Raw genomic sequence first — 17,188 nt, 5'->3', positions numbered from 1 at the left:
TTAAAAAGTGCATAGGTGCTTTGTGGAGAAAACAGGACAGGAGACAGAGTGTTAAGGATACAATGGTGTGCTGGAAAAATAAACCTTCAACTTACACTGCCATTTAACCTAATTATGTTCACAAATTGCTTGTTTGTGTGTGTTGGGTTTTACATTTTAGAATGGCCGCACTATGCATTATGCATCAGATATTTCAGACCATTCACACATGAACCTTTTTTAAGCCCATTATCCTTGCAATCCCCCTCCCAAACACAGGGGGCACTGCAAACTACAGTCTATAACTCACCAAGGTCCTTAGAGCCGTGACTCTCGCTGGCCAGTTCACCCATCCGCACCAGAGCGTCGAAGTAGCCTTTTGCTGCAAATGTCACACCTGAAAACATGGAAGCATTTGGGACATCAGAGATGGGAATGTTCTACATCTCTCCGACCCTCAGAGCATCCCTCAACCCATGGCTTCCGTAATCTATGAAAGCAACAGGTGTGGTGGTGGAAAAAACTTAAAAATTTGTGTTCTACAATGGCCCTGAAGGAGTGTGGGAGGGGAGTGGCTTAGGATTGGCAAGCGATGCACAAAAGCAGAATCTTCTCACTCAGCCTTAAAGGTAAAAGAAAAACTGCTCAAGCCAGGGTGCCCACTGAGATGCCCAAGAGGCTGTCTGAGAGTCTGAGATGCCAACCTGTGCCATCCAAGGTCTCACTCTCACAAATCAGAGCAGGGCCCAAATCCTCCACTCATCCTTCCTGCAGTGCCACCCCACTGAGCTCTGGGTCACACCTGTGTCTGCACTGCACCAGTGAGCTTTGGTCATACCTGTGTCTGTACTGCACCAGTGAGCTTTGGTCACACCTGTGTCTGCACTGCACCAGTGAGCTTTGGTCACACCTGTGTCTGCACTGCACCAGTGAGCTCATCTTAACACAGCCACAAGACAGTAGTGGTGTGGTCGAGATGCTGCCTCATCAGATGCACTCCTGTCAGGAGTGTCTCTCTGACAATGAAAGAAAACAACCAGGAGCTTCTGAGTCTCTCAACTTTTAACAAATGTCGTTGCATAATGTACAAATCTGCCCTGACTGCCAATGAATGAGTCACAAAGAGCTCAGAAGGCGTATAATTTGAATAAATTAAGCCAGTTCCCGCTATGATGCAGCTAAAAATCACCAATTAGGGCATTTATGCATGGGTCAGCACAATCTGCAATGCAAATGAGATAGCAAGCAGAAGAGGTGGAGGTAGTGCGTTAGCCCCTCCGTCAGCAGACGGCCCCGGTACAAGCGCATGCACCCGTCTGCCAGCTTCTGCACAAAGGCCTGCCATAGGGAGACGTGTGGCCTGGTTCAGGAAGAGATTAGGGGCTCCAAATCTGCGGACTTCACTCCTCCAGTGCCCCGAGGAAGAAAAGAGGATTACTGGAGCATGATGAACACAGCTCATAGCAGACACTCACACCTCTGCCAAGAGGCAACAAAAATACCCTGATCGGGTCTGAACAGAGCGACTGTGGGTGCAGGCGCAGGACTCTCACATGCTACACTCAACTGTGGAAGAAGGGTTTCTTCCACAACCCCTCCCCCCCAAAAAAACCAACCAAAAAAAAAGCCCCACATTTTTTAAACTGGTTTCTCTCTGTCTCCCTCCCCAACACTGTGTGCTTTGCAGCCATGATTCCTCTAAATCGCACTAGTTTGCGGCTTCCAGGTCAGCGCGGTCGGAAGCTCCTCTTGTTCACTTCTTGTGAAGGCTCTTCTACATAACCTCCTGGAAGCCACCTGCAGAAGAGCACAGGCTTCTGTTCTGCCAGGCGGTTCAGGCCCACGTTCACATCTTGTGTACTTACATTTGTGCCGTCTGATCCTAGCCTCAGATCCAGGCCTGGACACCCCACTGTCACCCACAGTGCTGTGTTTTTTGTTTTTTGTTTTTTAGCCCAAACACTTGGGTTAGCTTGGGTTAGCTTGGCAGTTAGCCGAAAAGAAGATTCAGTTGCATAATAGCGAGGAAAAGGCTAACTAACCAGGATAGTGCATAGTTTACTGTTAATTAAAAAGAAAACCTCACTAATTTGCTTTGATCCCATTTGTACCAGTGAACAGCTGGTTTACATAAAAACCTTTTTTCCTTTTGAAAATGCCCTGAAGGCTCCCATCTGCAGCCCTCATTAATGCAGTGGTAAGGGTTTCCGGTCTGTTCCCTGGAGGACTGGGATATTTACTATTCCAGTGAATACCCACCAGTCATTCTGTGATAGATCTTCCAGCCCAGCGTGGCATCAGCCCAGCCATGCTGCCACTGAGGGGAGTTGCTCCTATTTTTAACCTGTGAGTCTGCATGGGTATATATATATGTGTGTTCAGACACACACACACACACACACACACACACACACACACACACACACACACGGGCACGCACACACACACACACGGGCACGTACACACACACACACGGGCACGCACACACACACACACACACACACACACACAGGCACGCCACACACACACACACACACACACACACGAGCACGCACACATACATACAGGGTTTCAGTGTCTTCAGTGTGTTTTTCTGCTACATGAGGTTAACTCAAGCTGCCAGGAGAAATGTAGGATGTTGCCAAAAAACTAGAATTTATAATCAGCAAAACCAGCATAAGCCTTGTCCATGGTCCTGAAGCCTTAACTAACCAAAACCTCTAATCTGAAACAGTGACATCCACTGTGATTCCAAGGAATCTCCTGTTCAGTAATGAGAACAAATAGTGCAGGCTCCTGAACAACCAAATATTTAGTTTCTTATCTTACTGAAAAGATTTATTTATTTTTGTTCATAATGGCACGGCCCAAATGTTACAGATTAATACTGTTATTTAGATATGTTAAAAAAGAAAGCGTTTGTAGATAATTCCGCTTGCAATTGGCCAGTAGAGGAGGGAATACAGTAATCGGCGGCAGTACAGTGTCCAGGCATGTGTCTGCTGATCTTGTCCTTGTGCTTCTTACGTCTTTCAGCCATGCTTGTCCTGGATAACTTCAGCTCTGCCCCCCCTTTTCCTTCTCCCTCTGTGGGACTGGGCTAACTCTCCGAGCTCAGCCTGGCCTATTTCCGTCCAGCCTCTGCTCTACTTTGTTATCCCTGCTTCCCTGCGCACGTTTGAGCTGCAACTCCCCTGCGTGCATCACGACTCTGACTCGCCCGATGCACTGATGCCATGACTACCCTGTGTGAAGTTAGACTATGACTCCCCGGTGCGCCTTTCAGCTACGACTGTCTAATGTCATTTCGTTTTGGCTATCCCCTGTGTGAAATTTGGCTATGGCAGCCCAGCGTACGCGGATCATGGCTACGACTTCCCGCACATACACCGCGTGTGTGCGTTATGGCTTTGACTCGCCTGCACACGTTACGGCTATGACTCCCCGGCACACAGCACATGTCAGCTAAATCCGGCTACTGTACATTTCTGTTGTGATCACCCATCATCCTTGACCTTGCCCACATACTGGCAACACCATGAAAATGCGATTACATTCAAACAAGCCAAAACAAATACACACATGTATAAAGGTGTCCCTGAGGTACAGTGATGGGATACCGGGTTAAGCGGGCAACGCACGGGTGAGGTAGATGCCAGGGGGTACAGATGGATCCTAACATGCAACATTTCATGACGACACCAGTACAAGTCGACTCCCCTAGACACAGTAGCTTACATTTCAGCATAGACTACACATCTAGAAGACACGAACAGCATTACATTTCATATACGCACAAGAAACACGTCCTATTACCAAACTCTTCAGCCGTCGTAAAAGGTTGTCCACAAAGCCCTCGACCATAATCCAACCCGATAAATACCTAAAGCCCTCGGCATTTGCACATTGTCAAAATACGTGGCACCTACTCGACGAGTATGTAAATGAGCTGGAGACGGCCGAAGCGAGTGAGGCAGCTTGAGGGAGTCTGGCCGGTAGGAGAGGCGGGTGTACTCACTGGAGAGAGCTTTCTCATACGTCTTCCCCATGGCAACAAAGTTCCTTAAGCAGGGGTTGAACTGCTCCATGATGGACTGAAACAGAAACACATGGTAATTACCACACCAGTATCACATGGTTACTTACACAAAGACACACACACATGCCGAACAAAGAGGAAACCAGAAAGCCCATATTCACAAGAACATAGTCACTCACAATAAATAAATAAATAAAAATCACACACGAAACAACAGAGACTTGGAATTGAAGCTGTTTAAACAAAAGCAAGCTATCCTGAGTTGTGCTGGCTTGGTCATCATTCACTGGAAATGCACTCAGAGGAGAACTTCAGTGTCAATAAACGTTAATAACTGATGACTCATAGGACAATTCTCAGTTAACTGTGGAGATAAAGGTCTGGTCATTACTAAGTGGAGAACCACCAGTTACCGCACACTTCATAAAATACAAAAATAAATACATGCATAGAACTGAACCATAGGGACATGCTTTTGGTTAGAGAGGAAAAAAACATTTAGACATATAGTGGTTAATGCCTAAACTCTCCATCTGATGATAAAAATTTGTAAGAAATGGCAGGTAATATGAAGTTAGAAGGAGGACAGTAATGTATAAAGTGTATAACGTAACCAAAGCACGGTCATCACTTGTCTAATACTTCCAGTGGAGATACTGAATATGCTCTCCTGACAGCAACCAGATCTTAACCTATGAAGACCCTCTTCTGTAAAAGTATTCACTGCTTCACAGATCCAAGAACCAATAGCTCACCCACATGAAGTCAGGGCCACCGTGTCGTAAAGACGACTGTCAGGAGCAGACCAGTTCACTCTCTACAAAATCCAGCCAATCTAGTATCAAGGTCACTGAATCTCCCCCCGCTGATGTTTCTCTCTCTCACTCACACACACACCCACACACACACACACCCACAGGGTCACCACCGTCCCCTCCATCGGTAGCGTGCTGTGTGGGGTGGGCTCTCAGCCAGGCAGGGGTTGCTGAAGCTGGACAGAGGCAGTGTTGGAGTGCGTGGTAACCCACATTCTCACACTGACTCACCCCTGCCCACATTCATAGCCACCCTTCTCATTCCATCTGTTCTGTCTAAAAACCCGTCCGGACTAACAAATTAAAAAAACAACAACAACAATAACAACAACCCTCTCTCCTCTTCCACCCACTCCATGCAACCATTGGTCTGCAAATCAGAATAAACTCCTTCTGTTCAGACAGCTGCTGTTCACACAGAGCGTGACCTTTTCCCCACAAGTCACACTGCCCTCATTTCAAGGGAATTTCTAATAGATTACGAGGAGATGTGGGGTCTCACTAAAGGGGGGGAAGGGAAAGGTTCCCGGAGCTGTTCTTTAGCCCAGGATTCTGGATCAAAGAACAGAACACAGCAACTGAGAAGGCAGAAGCTCTGACAGAGCAGCAGAGGAACAAAGCATTTAACAATACAATTACAGCAGCAGCCGTAAAGGAAGATAATGAGCGTGCGTGGGCTCGAACATGAGAGAATCCACTTCAGTCGGAGCTGGAGCAGCACTGTTTGTGTACTCAATTAAGGGCAAAAAAGATTTTTTTGGAATGGTCGAGTGCCTCCTCATGTGCCACTTCAGAGGAACACAGGACTCTGGGACAAATGAGGTCAAAGATAAACAACCCCTCCTGAAGTTCACCAAGCCAAACAAGCAAAAAAAGCCATGTAGCAATGTAGCGACACGTTCATAAAAAAGGCAACATATACATCTCCACATCTTAGAAAAAAAGGCAGTTAAAACATCTAAAAATCTCTGAAAAACACCACAAATGATCAGTGACAGGTTGGGGGGTCTAACTCAGCAAGTTTCACACAGCTCTTGTAGAAACAGCAGGCTCTGGGCATGAAACCATCCAGTGACAGACTCCAGGTGTGGGATGGAAAGAGAGTCAGAAGAGGGATACACACAATAGGCAATACACAGCACAGCAAAAATTATCAAAGGAGCATTTTGACATGCAAAAGTCATCCAGAAATCCCTTGTGATCTGATTCCCCACATCTCAACATGCAGATTTTTATGTAATCCATCAGCCACTCCACAAGATGACTCATCCTTGGCCCTGCTCCAGCTGTGCTGATTAACCCAACAACGCCAAACGCCGGCCCACAAGTGCAGGAGTGCAAACAAACATGTAAACAAGTGAGAGGCAAAAGGCTGAGAAGAAACACAGCGGAGTGAAGGTGGCCCAGAGAAGGAACAGCACACAGACAGCACAGGGACAGCATATGAACAGTACACGAACAGCAAACAAACAGCAAAGCCAGCAAAAAACTTCCCGTGCCTCACTCTAGTGAGAGGAAAAGAGGTGCCTGAAATTCATAAAAACAAAAACAGACTCTCACACATACAGCCGTATAGTGATACATTCAGACAGGCCCAGTCACACATATACATATACATACATACATACAGCGCTAGTTTCTCAAAGGTGCTGTTTCAAAGATTGGAATTGCGAGAGTGGACTACAGCTTGTCAAGCTAAAATAAGATTCAAAGATTGTTAATATTGCTGCCAAAAACCCCCAATGAAATCGCTCATCAATGTACAAATTTCAGTTGCTGCAAAAAAAAAAAAAAAGAATTACATTGTAATTGTCTAACAAATATCTTGATTGCCCAACATGCAAATCCTCTCACAATCTCTGAGATAAAAACATCACTGCGGTACACACCAACTGCATCTCTCCCTTTACCATTAAAAACATTTCCTATCTGTTCCATTTTGAGAAAACTGATTAGTTTTTCACTAGATAAACAAAGCCAAACAATCTGGTGTGACTTAAAGTAGAGCAGCTCTCCAAATACACTAATGACAAGAACGGCCACATCTCATCTTAAAGTAGAGCAGGTCTCCAATACAGGGGTAGCATCTCAGATGTGTTGTTGGAATTACTAAACAATTAATCATTATGCATCAAGCATGATTTGAGATGAATTTATATTCTTTCAGTGAAGCAAATCTGTTCTTGAAATGACCACTGAAGTAGTTAAGTTCCTTTCCGAATGAAATGCTACAGTTTGTGATGGTATAATACTTCCAGATAATGGTAGGATGGTATGTTTTCCAGATAATATAGTAGTTTGTTTTGGATTGAATTTGGAGTATCATTTCCTTTGCAGATTAAGCAGGGAGGAACAAATGGCACGAATATAAACATGATGGACTTTTTAAGATATCTGGCATATTGGTTGTGGGCTTTTTGACCTATAAATGTGAAATCTAATTCATCTGAGTATTTATGACACAAGCCTAAATTAATATGAGAATTAGATGCATTTTCCAGGTGCTAATTAATAACTGCATTGTATTAATTTAACTATCTTTATAGTTGTTTTTTTTTAATATTACACTTGGACATATTTGACAATCCAATGGTAATTCCAAAACCATATTTGACTTCAGCCTCATTTAACTGGATTGGATAATGAGATCTGAGCTTCTGCATTCCATAACATATATACAGAGGTCATGCAGAGGATAGAGGTTTATTATTTATTTATAGAAGGTTTTTTTTTTTTGTGTATGAGGGTACTTTGGGATTGGAGAGGGACCCCTAGTCAAGCAGCACTATTCAAGCTTGGAGTGTAATGGAGGGTGCATGAGATAAAGAGAAAGGATTCCGTGTGTGTGTGTGTGTGTGTGTGAGTGAGAGAGAGAGAAACTGTTTAATCAGAGTCTACATAACAAAGCTCTGTTATTAAGAACAGTTAAACATGGACTAGTCAAGGTCAGAGGAGGAGCCACCCCGAGAACGCAGGAGCAGGAGCAGGCTTTGCCATAAGGAGAGCTAAGAACTTAGAATTGAACTTTGTTTCTTATTTAAAAAGAAAACTCAATTTGAACATACACTCAGGAAATATCACATGCAAATACACACAGATATCTGCAGAGATATAATACCTTAGCCTCAGCTGAAAAGCCAGTAAAATGTGTTAATTAGTCTGAGGAACTTAAAATAAGAAAATATTGATGTGATTTTAATAATTCATTAAAAATGAGTTAATATAGTTAATGTGCGGTACACACTTTAGTGTAAAAGCTTTTATATGTTATACTGTGAGTCCAGTTTTCCTCTGATTACATTAAGGCTAATTTCTTCCAATCAACATGGCAAACTGTGAATCGATGATGTCTGCGCTTTAGCCAGCCAAGATAATATCTTTTAAACTCACTGACACTAGCACAGACACTTACACGCACACACACACACATGCATGCACACACAGCTACTGTTTCTCACATTTGCAGAGACATACTGTATTTCATACTTTATCACACATCAGTCACACCCGAGATACATGTAAAAGCCATTTACAGTACACATTTGACAGAATTCCAACATACAACTCATACTATTCACACATCAGTTACATACACACATACTCACACACGCTCACAAACACACAAGTGTTGATGCAGGTTAAAAATATATCCTAACATACAATGTCTTGCAGATTGAAATTACTTCACTATAGTACTTCAACATATTAGATTTGACCCCTCAGTCTCAAGTAAAATTCTTGGCTCCTACCCAATACAGTGCCTACGGACTACTGACTTGATCTCTGTACATATCTACAAGAGCTTATAAAGCACAGCATTATTTAAAGCTTTACTTTTACCATTTTACCACTACGCTGCTTGCACTATGCAGCTGACACTGGACCAGCTGTCCTGTTTTATTCACTATGATGCAGAATTGGCGAGAACCCCAGGATCTGACCTCATATCAGTTACTCAGTGCACACGACTGACCAAATCCATCAGTTTTTCCCCTAGGCACTCAGCCAATGCTGGCTACAGCCAGAAACCAGGCGACTGAAGCAGACTTGCTCCAGCGAGACTCAACCGAGCAGTACATCCGCAACCTTCCTAATTTGCATTTCATATGAGTTCTGTCCTGCTCTCTGTGTGTTTCTCTCTCTGTCTCTGTGTGTGTGTCTGTGTGCAAATGCCCACCACCTCCACACAACAGCAGCAGCGCGATTCCCACCTCAGTGAGGTGAGAGAGACAGACTTCCGCGCCCATATTTGGCTATGTCGGAATTCCCCCCGCAATCCCGCGCCTGCTGCAGTGTGTTCCCATTATCCGCATATTCAGGCTATACCACTTCACTGCAACCAGGGGGAGGGGGTCCTTCACATAGAGTTGCTATGAGCCAGGGAGCACTGCCTGCTGTGAGTGAGTCGATCCAGAGGAACACCTTGTTCCATTCAGAGAAAAGCAATAGAAGCAGCAGCTTGTGTAAAGCAGTGTGACATTTTGCCAGCACACACTTGCTGTTTCATTTGAATTAAGGTAGCAGTGAGGAAGTATTTATCAAGTACCCATGTGTTAGTGTACGTGAATGTGCAAGGCACAATGAGAAGTGTGTGTGTGTGTGTGTTGTATCATCCATTGCATAGCATCCTGCTTGAATAATTTGCAAAGATATCTCTCTCTCTCTCTCTCTCTCTCTCTCTCTCTCTCTCTCTCTCTCTCTCTCTCTCACTCACACACACACACACACACACACACACACACACACACACACACACACACACAAGGAATCCTTTCTCTTTATCTCATACACCCTCCATTACACTCCAAGCTTGAATAGTGCTGCTTGACTAGAGGTCCCTCTCCAATCCCAAAGTACCCTCACACACATTTTCTGCTCTGTTCTGCTCTTACGCCCTACATCCAATTACAGACCTTGGTAACCAGTAATCTACAAAGAGATGCACAGTAATGTGTGTGTGTGTGTGTGTGTGTGTGTGTGTGTGTGTGTGCCTGCGCGCATCTGCATGCATGCAAGACAAAGGAAACAAAAGACAGAAGAAATATGCTCCTCTCAATCACCCTTATGTAAACCCCCAACCTACATACAGCACGACACCCCACCCCCACTAAGCCCGGCACAATCCCCCATCTAAGCACAATAACTCTCCTCCTCTGTCATGCTCTTCCCCCATCCTTCCTTCTCTCCATCCCTCCACTCTGAGCATCCACAAAGAGCACAACAGTGAGATTACTCTCATTACAGAGTCCCTCTTTCCACCAAATTAGATCCAATATGGCTGCCAAGGGAGCACATTAGCCCACTGACTCGAAGCAGGATGCTTGAGCCAAAATGTCACCACACAGACAGATGAGAGGCTTTGGTGTGAGACAGAGGCATTATAGTCCTGGATCTAATTTTTGAAGATATATTTATATTTGGTCCATCACAGCACTGAGCACAAATTAGGTCATAGCACTGAGCTCAAACAGCCAACTCTCTCAAATGCCTCTAGACCAGAGATATTTAAATCTGCCCCTTAAATTCAAATCCGGGGCTGGATTGTGTAGTCACTTGTGGTTAACTGACAGTTAACAATGTAACTGGTAGGGCACAATGTGACACATCTGACTCCTGGATAAAAGCAAGGTTGGCAACCTGACCTGAGGGTTGTCCTTAAGACTAACCATCCTGACCTGAGGGTTGTCCTTAAGACTAACCATCCTGACCTGAGGGTTGTCCTTAAGACTAACCATCCTGACCTGAGGGTTGTCCTTAAGACTAACCATCCTGACCTGAGGGTTGTCCTTAAGACTAACCATCCTGACCTGAGGGTTGTCCTTAAGACTAACCATCCTGACCTGAGGGTTGTTCTTAAGACTAACCATCCTGACCTGAGGGTTGTTCTTAAGACTAACCATCCTGACCTGAGGGTTGTCCTTAAGACTAACCATCCTGACCTGAGGGTTGTCCTTAAGACTAACCATCCTGACCTGAGGGTTGTCCTTAAGACTAACCATCCTGACCTGAGGGTTGTCCTTAAGACTAACCATCCTGACCTGAGGGTTGTCCTTATGACCAGCTCATCATACTGTATTCTTCATGACTGTGTTCCTCTGACCTAAATGTAGTAGAGTAGTGAACTTCACATCCACAGATATAGAAGAGTTCTTACTTTTGAAGATCTTTCGGCGCCAACAACTGGATACTGTGCATGTCAACTTCACTTGCTATGAGAGCGTGTGAGCAACTGTATGATTTTGTGCAAACTTGTCAGAATCTTGCAGAATCTTGTGTGAACACAGAAGACTTTCCTGAGGATACGCTCACAGAATACAGGCTGTCCCTGTCTGCTTCCTCCCTTTCCTCGCGATGTTCTCTCCTGACACAGAACGACCAGTTCATTTCTCACCTGCATAACTTGTACTGTGACAACACAAACTCGCACATACACATACACACGGTGATTCACAATTGTCGTCTCTGTCTTTTGCTCTTTCGCTCCAGACAAAAGACAAAATAACATGACACTTTCAAAGATGAAAGAGAATTATAAACCACATCCTTTCCACACCTTGAATAAATCACTCCACCCTCACGGTGCAGCAATTTAACAGTGAGGCCACACAGATACTGACAGAGCACCATCACATGCTCAGACACCTGAAGTAAAAACGCTTCAGGGGATAATGCTGAACATGCAATGGATGAGGAAAATGTTGTTCTGTTGGTTACAGAACATCACAGTCCTAGGTCAGGTTCACAGATAGCAGACTTTAACTAGGAGAACATGATATTTTTTAAGTTCCTTAAAGTGATCTCACTGATTGAGTGGCAATTGCAATATTAGTGTATTATTAACAATAATATTGTTCCATAATGTAACATGAGATGAAGTTTGTGCATCTCTGAGCGCAATCATCATTAGTGCTATGAGGAAGTGAATTCATATCACACTGAAAGAGAAGTTCAGTATCAAGACTCATGTCATGTTAAATGTATTTATATAGATCTGTGTACAACATACATTGCCACAAAGCAGATTTACAAATATTTGTGTCTAGAGCCCTAATGAGCAAATCTGTGGTAACAATGGCAAGTTGGCAAAAACACCCTGGGGGGCGGAGGTGGGGGTGGGGGGGTTGATTAGGAAGAAACCTTGGGAAGACCAAGACTTAAGAGGGAACTGATCCTCCATGGGCAGCCCAGTTAATAAAACAGTCCATGCTTTATTACATTATAGTCAGACATGTAGCCTCACAGGGAGCCTAATTTAAACGTATTCTGTACTAGACACAGTGTCATAAAACTGCCATCTGATCGTAGCAGGTTTCAGAATAAAGCAGACTACCATAGCGCCTGATTTAACACTCTTCTCCACAGGTTTTTGGGTCCATTTAAAGCATGCTATTTTTGGTAACGTGTGTGTTGTGGTTCCATGGCAAGACAAAAGAACAAAATGGATTTAGAGGATCTGAGGACCAGCATTGCTGGAGATATTCCGGATAAAAAGCTTTTCAGTTTCTGCCACAGTGCCAAAAGCAAGCATTTAAAGGATGACACGTAATATGCAGTTTATTGAGTACGAAAAGCACAGGCAATGCATCAAACATGTTGAGTGTCAAGAGAGTGGAGTGTCAGAGAGACAAGGACAGAGACCACCCATATATCATCATCATCATCATCATCATCATCATCATCATCATCCAGACTGCTGACAGCCTTCTCTGCTATGCTACCAGTGTTAAAAGCAGCCAAACCCAGCTCCACACAATACCACCTCCACCCAAATCCCTGCTCCTCCCAAAATCAGTCATTCTCCTGGTATTCACAGGTGACTCGAAGAGACCACCTTAACACACATCAGGATACACAGAAAAAGAGTTGATTTCAGAACAGGTATAAAAAGCTGTGCCAGGAGTCATGTTACACTGTATCTATGGAAGACACTTTAAAAACAAGCATGTGTGTGTGCGTGTGTGTATGCGTGCGTGTGTGTGTGTGTGCGTGCGTGCGTGTGCGTCCTTATCTCTCTTGCCATCATTTTCAATAGCCACACACTTCTTTCATGGCCTGTCTGAAGTGGACACTGAGAAGTTACGCCAATCACACAAACATCACAGCTTCTCTGCTTACGCAGCTGACAACAGTCACAGGACAAGGGAAAAAAAACACCACATCATAAGATGATTAGCTCCATCAGAACAACACAATAACACGGAAGTGAATCACTCTTAAGAAAGTGGGTTGGGAGATCCAGAGGCCTGATTGGAAGAAAGATGATGGCTGGTGTACACACACACACACACACACACACACACACACACACACACACACACACACACACACACACTCTCGCGTGGTCCGGGACACACTACCCACACACTCTGAGTGGAGCCTGAGTGGAGGAGAGATGATGGCTGGTACACACACACACACACACACACACACACTCTCGCGTGGTCCGGGAGACACTACCCACACACTCTGGGGCAGGAGCTAAGGTGAATCCACACATGCATGCACTCATGCTCACGTTCAGACTGTGAGACGCTACCCACTCACGCTGGCAGATGCAATCTGAGTCAGTCGTGAGCACGGGGGAGCCTTCACTCGCCAAGAAACTGTGAGATTAGTAAGCAGCTGCCTGGCCAACCTTGCCCCCCTCTCTCTCTCTCTCTCTCTCTCTCTCTCTCTCTCTCTCTCTCTCTCTCTCTCTCCCCCTCTCCCTCTCTCAACATACCCCAAACACAGAAACCATGGAAAAAATGAATATCTATAAAGTACAGTGCCATCTGTATTTACTTAATACAATGGAGAATGTCAGAGCAGCGACCTTTAAACCATGCTCAAGTCTGAGCCGGCTAGCCACTCACATATACACGCATATGATCTGGAAGAGACTGGACAGAGTCTGACAGACTGAAGGAGCCTGTGTCAGCTCATCACGACCGGCAGGCCGCCTAAGATTAGTAAATGAGCCATTCTGTGTCTGTTCTCAGGTCAGCTGGTGTCGTTTACCTCCCCTCTGTGCCCTCAGTCGCTCCTGCTGGTGGCAGCTTCTGTCCATCTCATGCAAAATACCCCACCCCCACCCCACACACACACACACACACACACACACACGGAGCAAAACCTCCTCATTAGCTCAGGCTGCATTGCCTCCTCTCAACCATCTCCCAACCCTTCACCACAGGCAAGTGAAATAACGATGCCACAACACATCCACCGCACCCACAGCCATTTCCTCACTGTCATTTATCTTCCCCTAAATCAGTCCACTGGGGCTCACTCACTAATGTCTACAGGGTGCACACTGTTGATTTCTAATAGGCTCTGATGGTTTCCTGTCCCCAAAAAACAATTAATTAAATCTGACAGGAAAAATAGCTTTAGCTTCACTCTGGTCGGTTACTTTCTCGCCTTTGCGATTGGCCACACAGTTTTCCTACATTTAAGCAAAATGCAGTTGCATTAATAAAGGCCATTTCAGCTTTCAAGCAAAGAACACACTATTCATAGATTTAGTTACCACTATCTCACACTGCACTTGAAGACTGCCATACAAACTGCAGAAGAAGTCCTTTCTAGCAGGGATGTAATCCTAATCAAGATTTAAAGCTGCTGCTTCAGTTCCAAATGGGAGACACTTGCAAATCTTAACACCTTCTATTATGTTCTAGCAGCTTACAGTAATATAATGAAAGTCCTGACCTCACCGTGACATGAAATTCCTCAGGCAAAGGCGTTCATTTTAGTATCATGCACCATAAGGGGGGCGGGGATTTGGCGTTTATACGCAGGTGAATTCATTCAACATCTGCATGCATTGCTCTGATGGCGTTCACAGTGGAAGGAAGCTCGGTATGCTGGGTTTAACAGTCTCTACATTTAAGACCCTGAACAGAGGTCTGCGGGATTGTACTAACACGTCTCATTAGGTCAGCCGCAATTGCTATTGGGATTTGGAAGCATCGGATGAGTCATTTTGTTTAAGAGTCAGATTACACGTGCCCCGAGTTGGACATGAAAAAAAGTACATAACGTATCCTATGAAGAAGGAGGGGGCGCGCATTAGTCACTCACGCCGGTGGGATTCAGACACGCAGCATCCATCTGTTTTACAGAGTCTCATCTCTAGGCTTTTAAACGAGCGCGCCGACGTATAGCAAAACAAACACAAGTGTACGTACACACACGCCTAAACGAACGAACTAATAGATGTCAGTAAAGTTGCGTTTTCTCAACATATTCGGCCCGGTGCGTACTTGTGTAGGCTATTGTGGCGGAGCACTGGGACCATGTCACCTCCCAGCGTTGGCGCAGGAGTGCGCCTACAAAGCGTATCTCGCCAAAACGTACGCGGCGCGGACGGGCCCAGTTCGACTGGAACTGGTTCTACAGTTAAAACAACTTGACAGATTAGTATTGGAAACTATTCGTTCGTAAAGTCTGAACTTCCGTGGGATAACGCAAAGTACAGCGTGCATATGAGAGAGACAAATACTGAATGTGTCACTGAATGTAAAGTGATTTAAGCTTGATGTACCACTCAGAGTACAAACGGACAAGAGAGTCCCGTGCCCAGATCTCTTTCACTTTAGTATATTTAGTCGTTGTGAGAGACTAACGAAGTTAAAACACTTAAAAAAAAAAACTTCACGAAAAGACGTAGAGTGTACTCTCGCAGAACAGGTTTAACTACGTAAGGCAGCGTACTCGATGTTTTGTGGCTACACGGATAACCGTCCCAAACGGAGCCCACGGTGACTCACTCACCTTGTAGACGTTCTCCGTTATACGGTGCACCTCGTCGGCTCGAGACATCTTGGACGCTTCAGTCAGAACCATGGACAGGAATTTCCTACTACGGAAAGAGCGGTTTGGAAGAAATCACAGAGCGAACGCAAACTTTAGCACGGAGAAACTGCAGAGGAGTCGCCACACTGCGATCAGCGAAAGATGCGCGAGCTGGGACGGAAACCGGTCTTTTTATACGGGACTGTCTCCCTGCACCCACACCGGCCCACGCACCGCCGCCACGCTCGGAAGCCACGGCAGGAGCCCACCTTCGTCACCGAGAATGCGCTTGCAATTCAAACGGACCCCGCCTCCCGTCGCCAAAGCTCTGCCCACTACGGGGCACGGCTCACAAACAGTCCGTGCCGCCGACTCTTTCTACATTACATCTCACCGAACCGCGCCGTTGCTGTTATGCTTAACTGTATGCTTACATAGAAAACAAAAGGAAATTTATGTTAGATTTCGAGCCCTCTGTTCTCATATTAAACTACAGCAATATGATTCGTAGAGGTTTAATGCAGCTATTCCGGTAGTGTTCGCGGTAGGTGAAATACCTCAACGAATGCTACTGGTAACAAGAGAACATCTTCATCCATGCGATAAGCAATACGTTTTGGTACCCAAACCAGGGCATTTATAGGAATATGGTTAAAAACCCTATTCTACTGTATATTTCACACATATAACCCTCGAACCATCGCGCAGTGCTTTAGCGTTCAGGACTATTACTATTTTTCCTCTTCAGAATTACACCAGTGGATAGACAGTGCGCGCGGGGGGATGCAGAACCGTGGTGAGCACTGCGGATTCCTCGCGGGGGTGGTGCGTATGATGTAGGTGGGAATCCCTCCGTTCTTGTGCCTCACGACGGGTACAGCCCACATCAGCATCACTGTCTCAGCCCTTCAATTATGACACGCACACGGTGGCCTTTTAAAATGTTCTTGATTTCCATTTCAAAAGGAGGGCAGACCATTTTCAACATTATTTTCTCGTTTGATGGAAAGGTCAAGAAAACCGACTACTATAATGGCCCCCCTCCCCATTCTTTTCCAACACTAATCTAAAACCAAGATCAATTGATTGCCCACCATTGTGGACATCCTATTTAGTTTGTCTTTTAACACAAAGATGAAGGTTAAATAACTTCGCAGCAAAACTGAGAGAGACCAATAGCCTTGACTTGAAGTGTGTTCGGAATCATTGCGGACTAGTTTAAATCCAATTGAGCCTGAAGTAATGTTGACTTTGAGTAGTGCCTCCAACGGTAAACAGTGAGACCAACAAGCTTGTGGACCACCGCAGGAGAGCACGGTAGTCTGGAACTGTCAAAGTGACATTCAGGACCAAATGTTCCTTCAGGATGTAACTTGTGTTCTGCATTTTGGAAAGCTCATCCCTCTTCAAAAGAATGTGTATTTCATGATAAATCCAGAGTAAACATTCCTGCCTTTTGGGTTGAAGTAGATGACAAATATCAAATATCATCAAAGCTACTCAGGTAGCATCATCCTCAAGGATGTTATGTCAAGTTTCGGGTATAGTGGTAAATCTATCAGGAATACCATCACTA

The 17,188-nt window shown here is 44.9% G+C and overlaps 1 protein-coding gene across 10 annotated transcripts in view; it reads right to left on the bottom strand.

Annotated features, from left to right (window-relative positions):
• baiap2b (BAR/IMD domain containing adaptor protein 2b) overlaps positions 1-17,185 on the bottom strand; it is a 55,234-nt gene extending 38,049 nt beyond the window's left edge. For 3 of the 10 annotated variants that reach the window (XM_035533760.2, XM_035533761.2, XM_081697073.1), the window contains exons 1-3: positions 15,592-17,180; positions 3,998-4,073; positions 290-376 (exon numbers count right to left, since the gene is read on the bottom strand). In XM_035533760.2, coding sequence (XP_035389653.1) covers positions 290-376; positions 3,998-4,073; positions 15,592-15,663 — 235 coding nt within the window. In that variant the 5' untranslated portion in view covers positions 15,664-17,180. Of the gene's footprint in view, positions 1-289; positions 377-3,776; positions 3,859-3,908; positions 3,943-3,997; positions 4,074-15,591 lie in introns of those variants that run through there. The other 7 variants (XM_081697074.1, XM_081697075.1, XM_035533767.2 and 4 more) reach the window with 6 other exon arrangements.
• Positions 17,186-17,188: the final 3 nt, after the last annotated feature.

The sequence above is a fragment of the Electrophorus electricus genome, chromosome 15, assembly GCF_041902795.1.
Source record: "Electrophorus electricus isolate QZ-2024a chromosome 15, ASM4190279v1, whole genome shotgun sequence".
In the NCBI taxonomy this organism is placed as follows: Eukaryota; Metazoa; Chordata; class Actinopteri; order Gymnotiformes; family Gymnotidae; genus Electrophorus; species Electrophorus electricus.
Note: the sequence above shows the minus strand (reverse complement) of the source record. Positions and strands in the feature narration are given on the sequence as shown.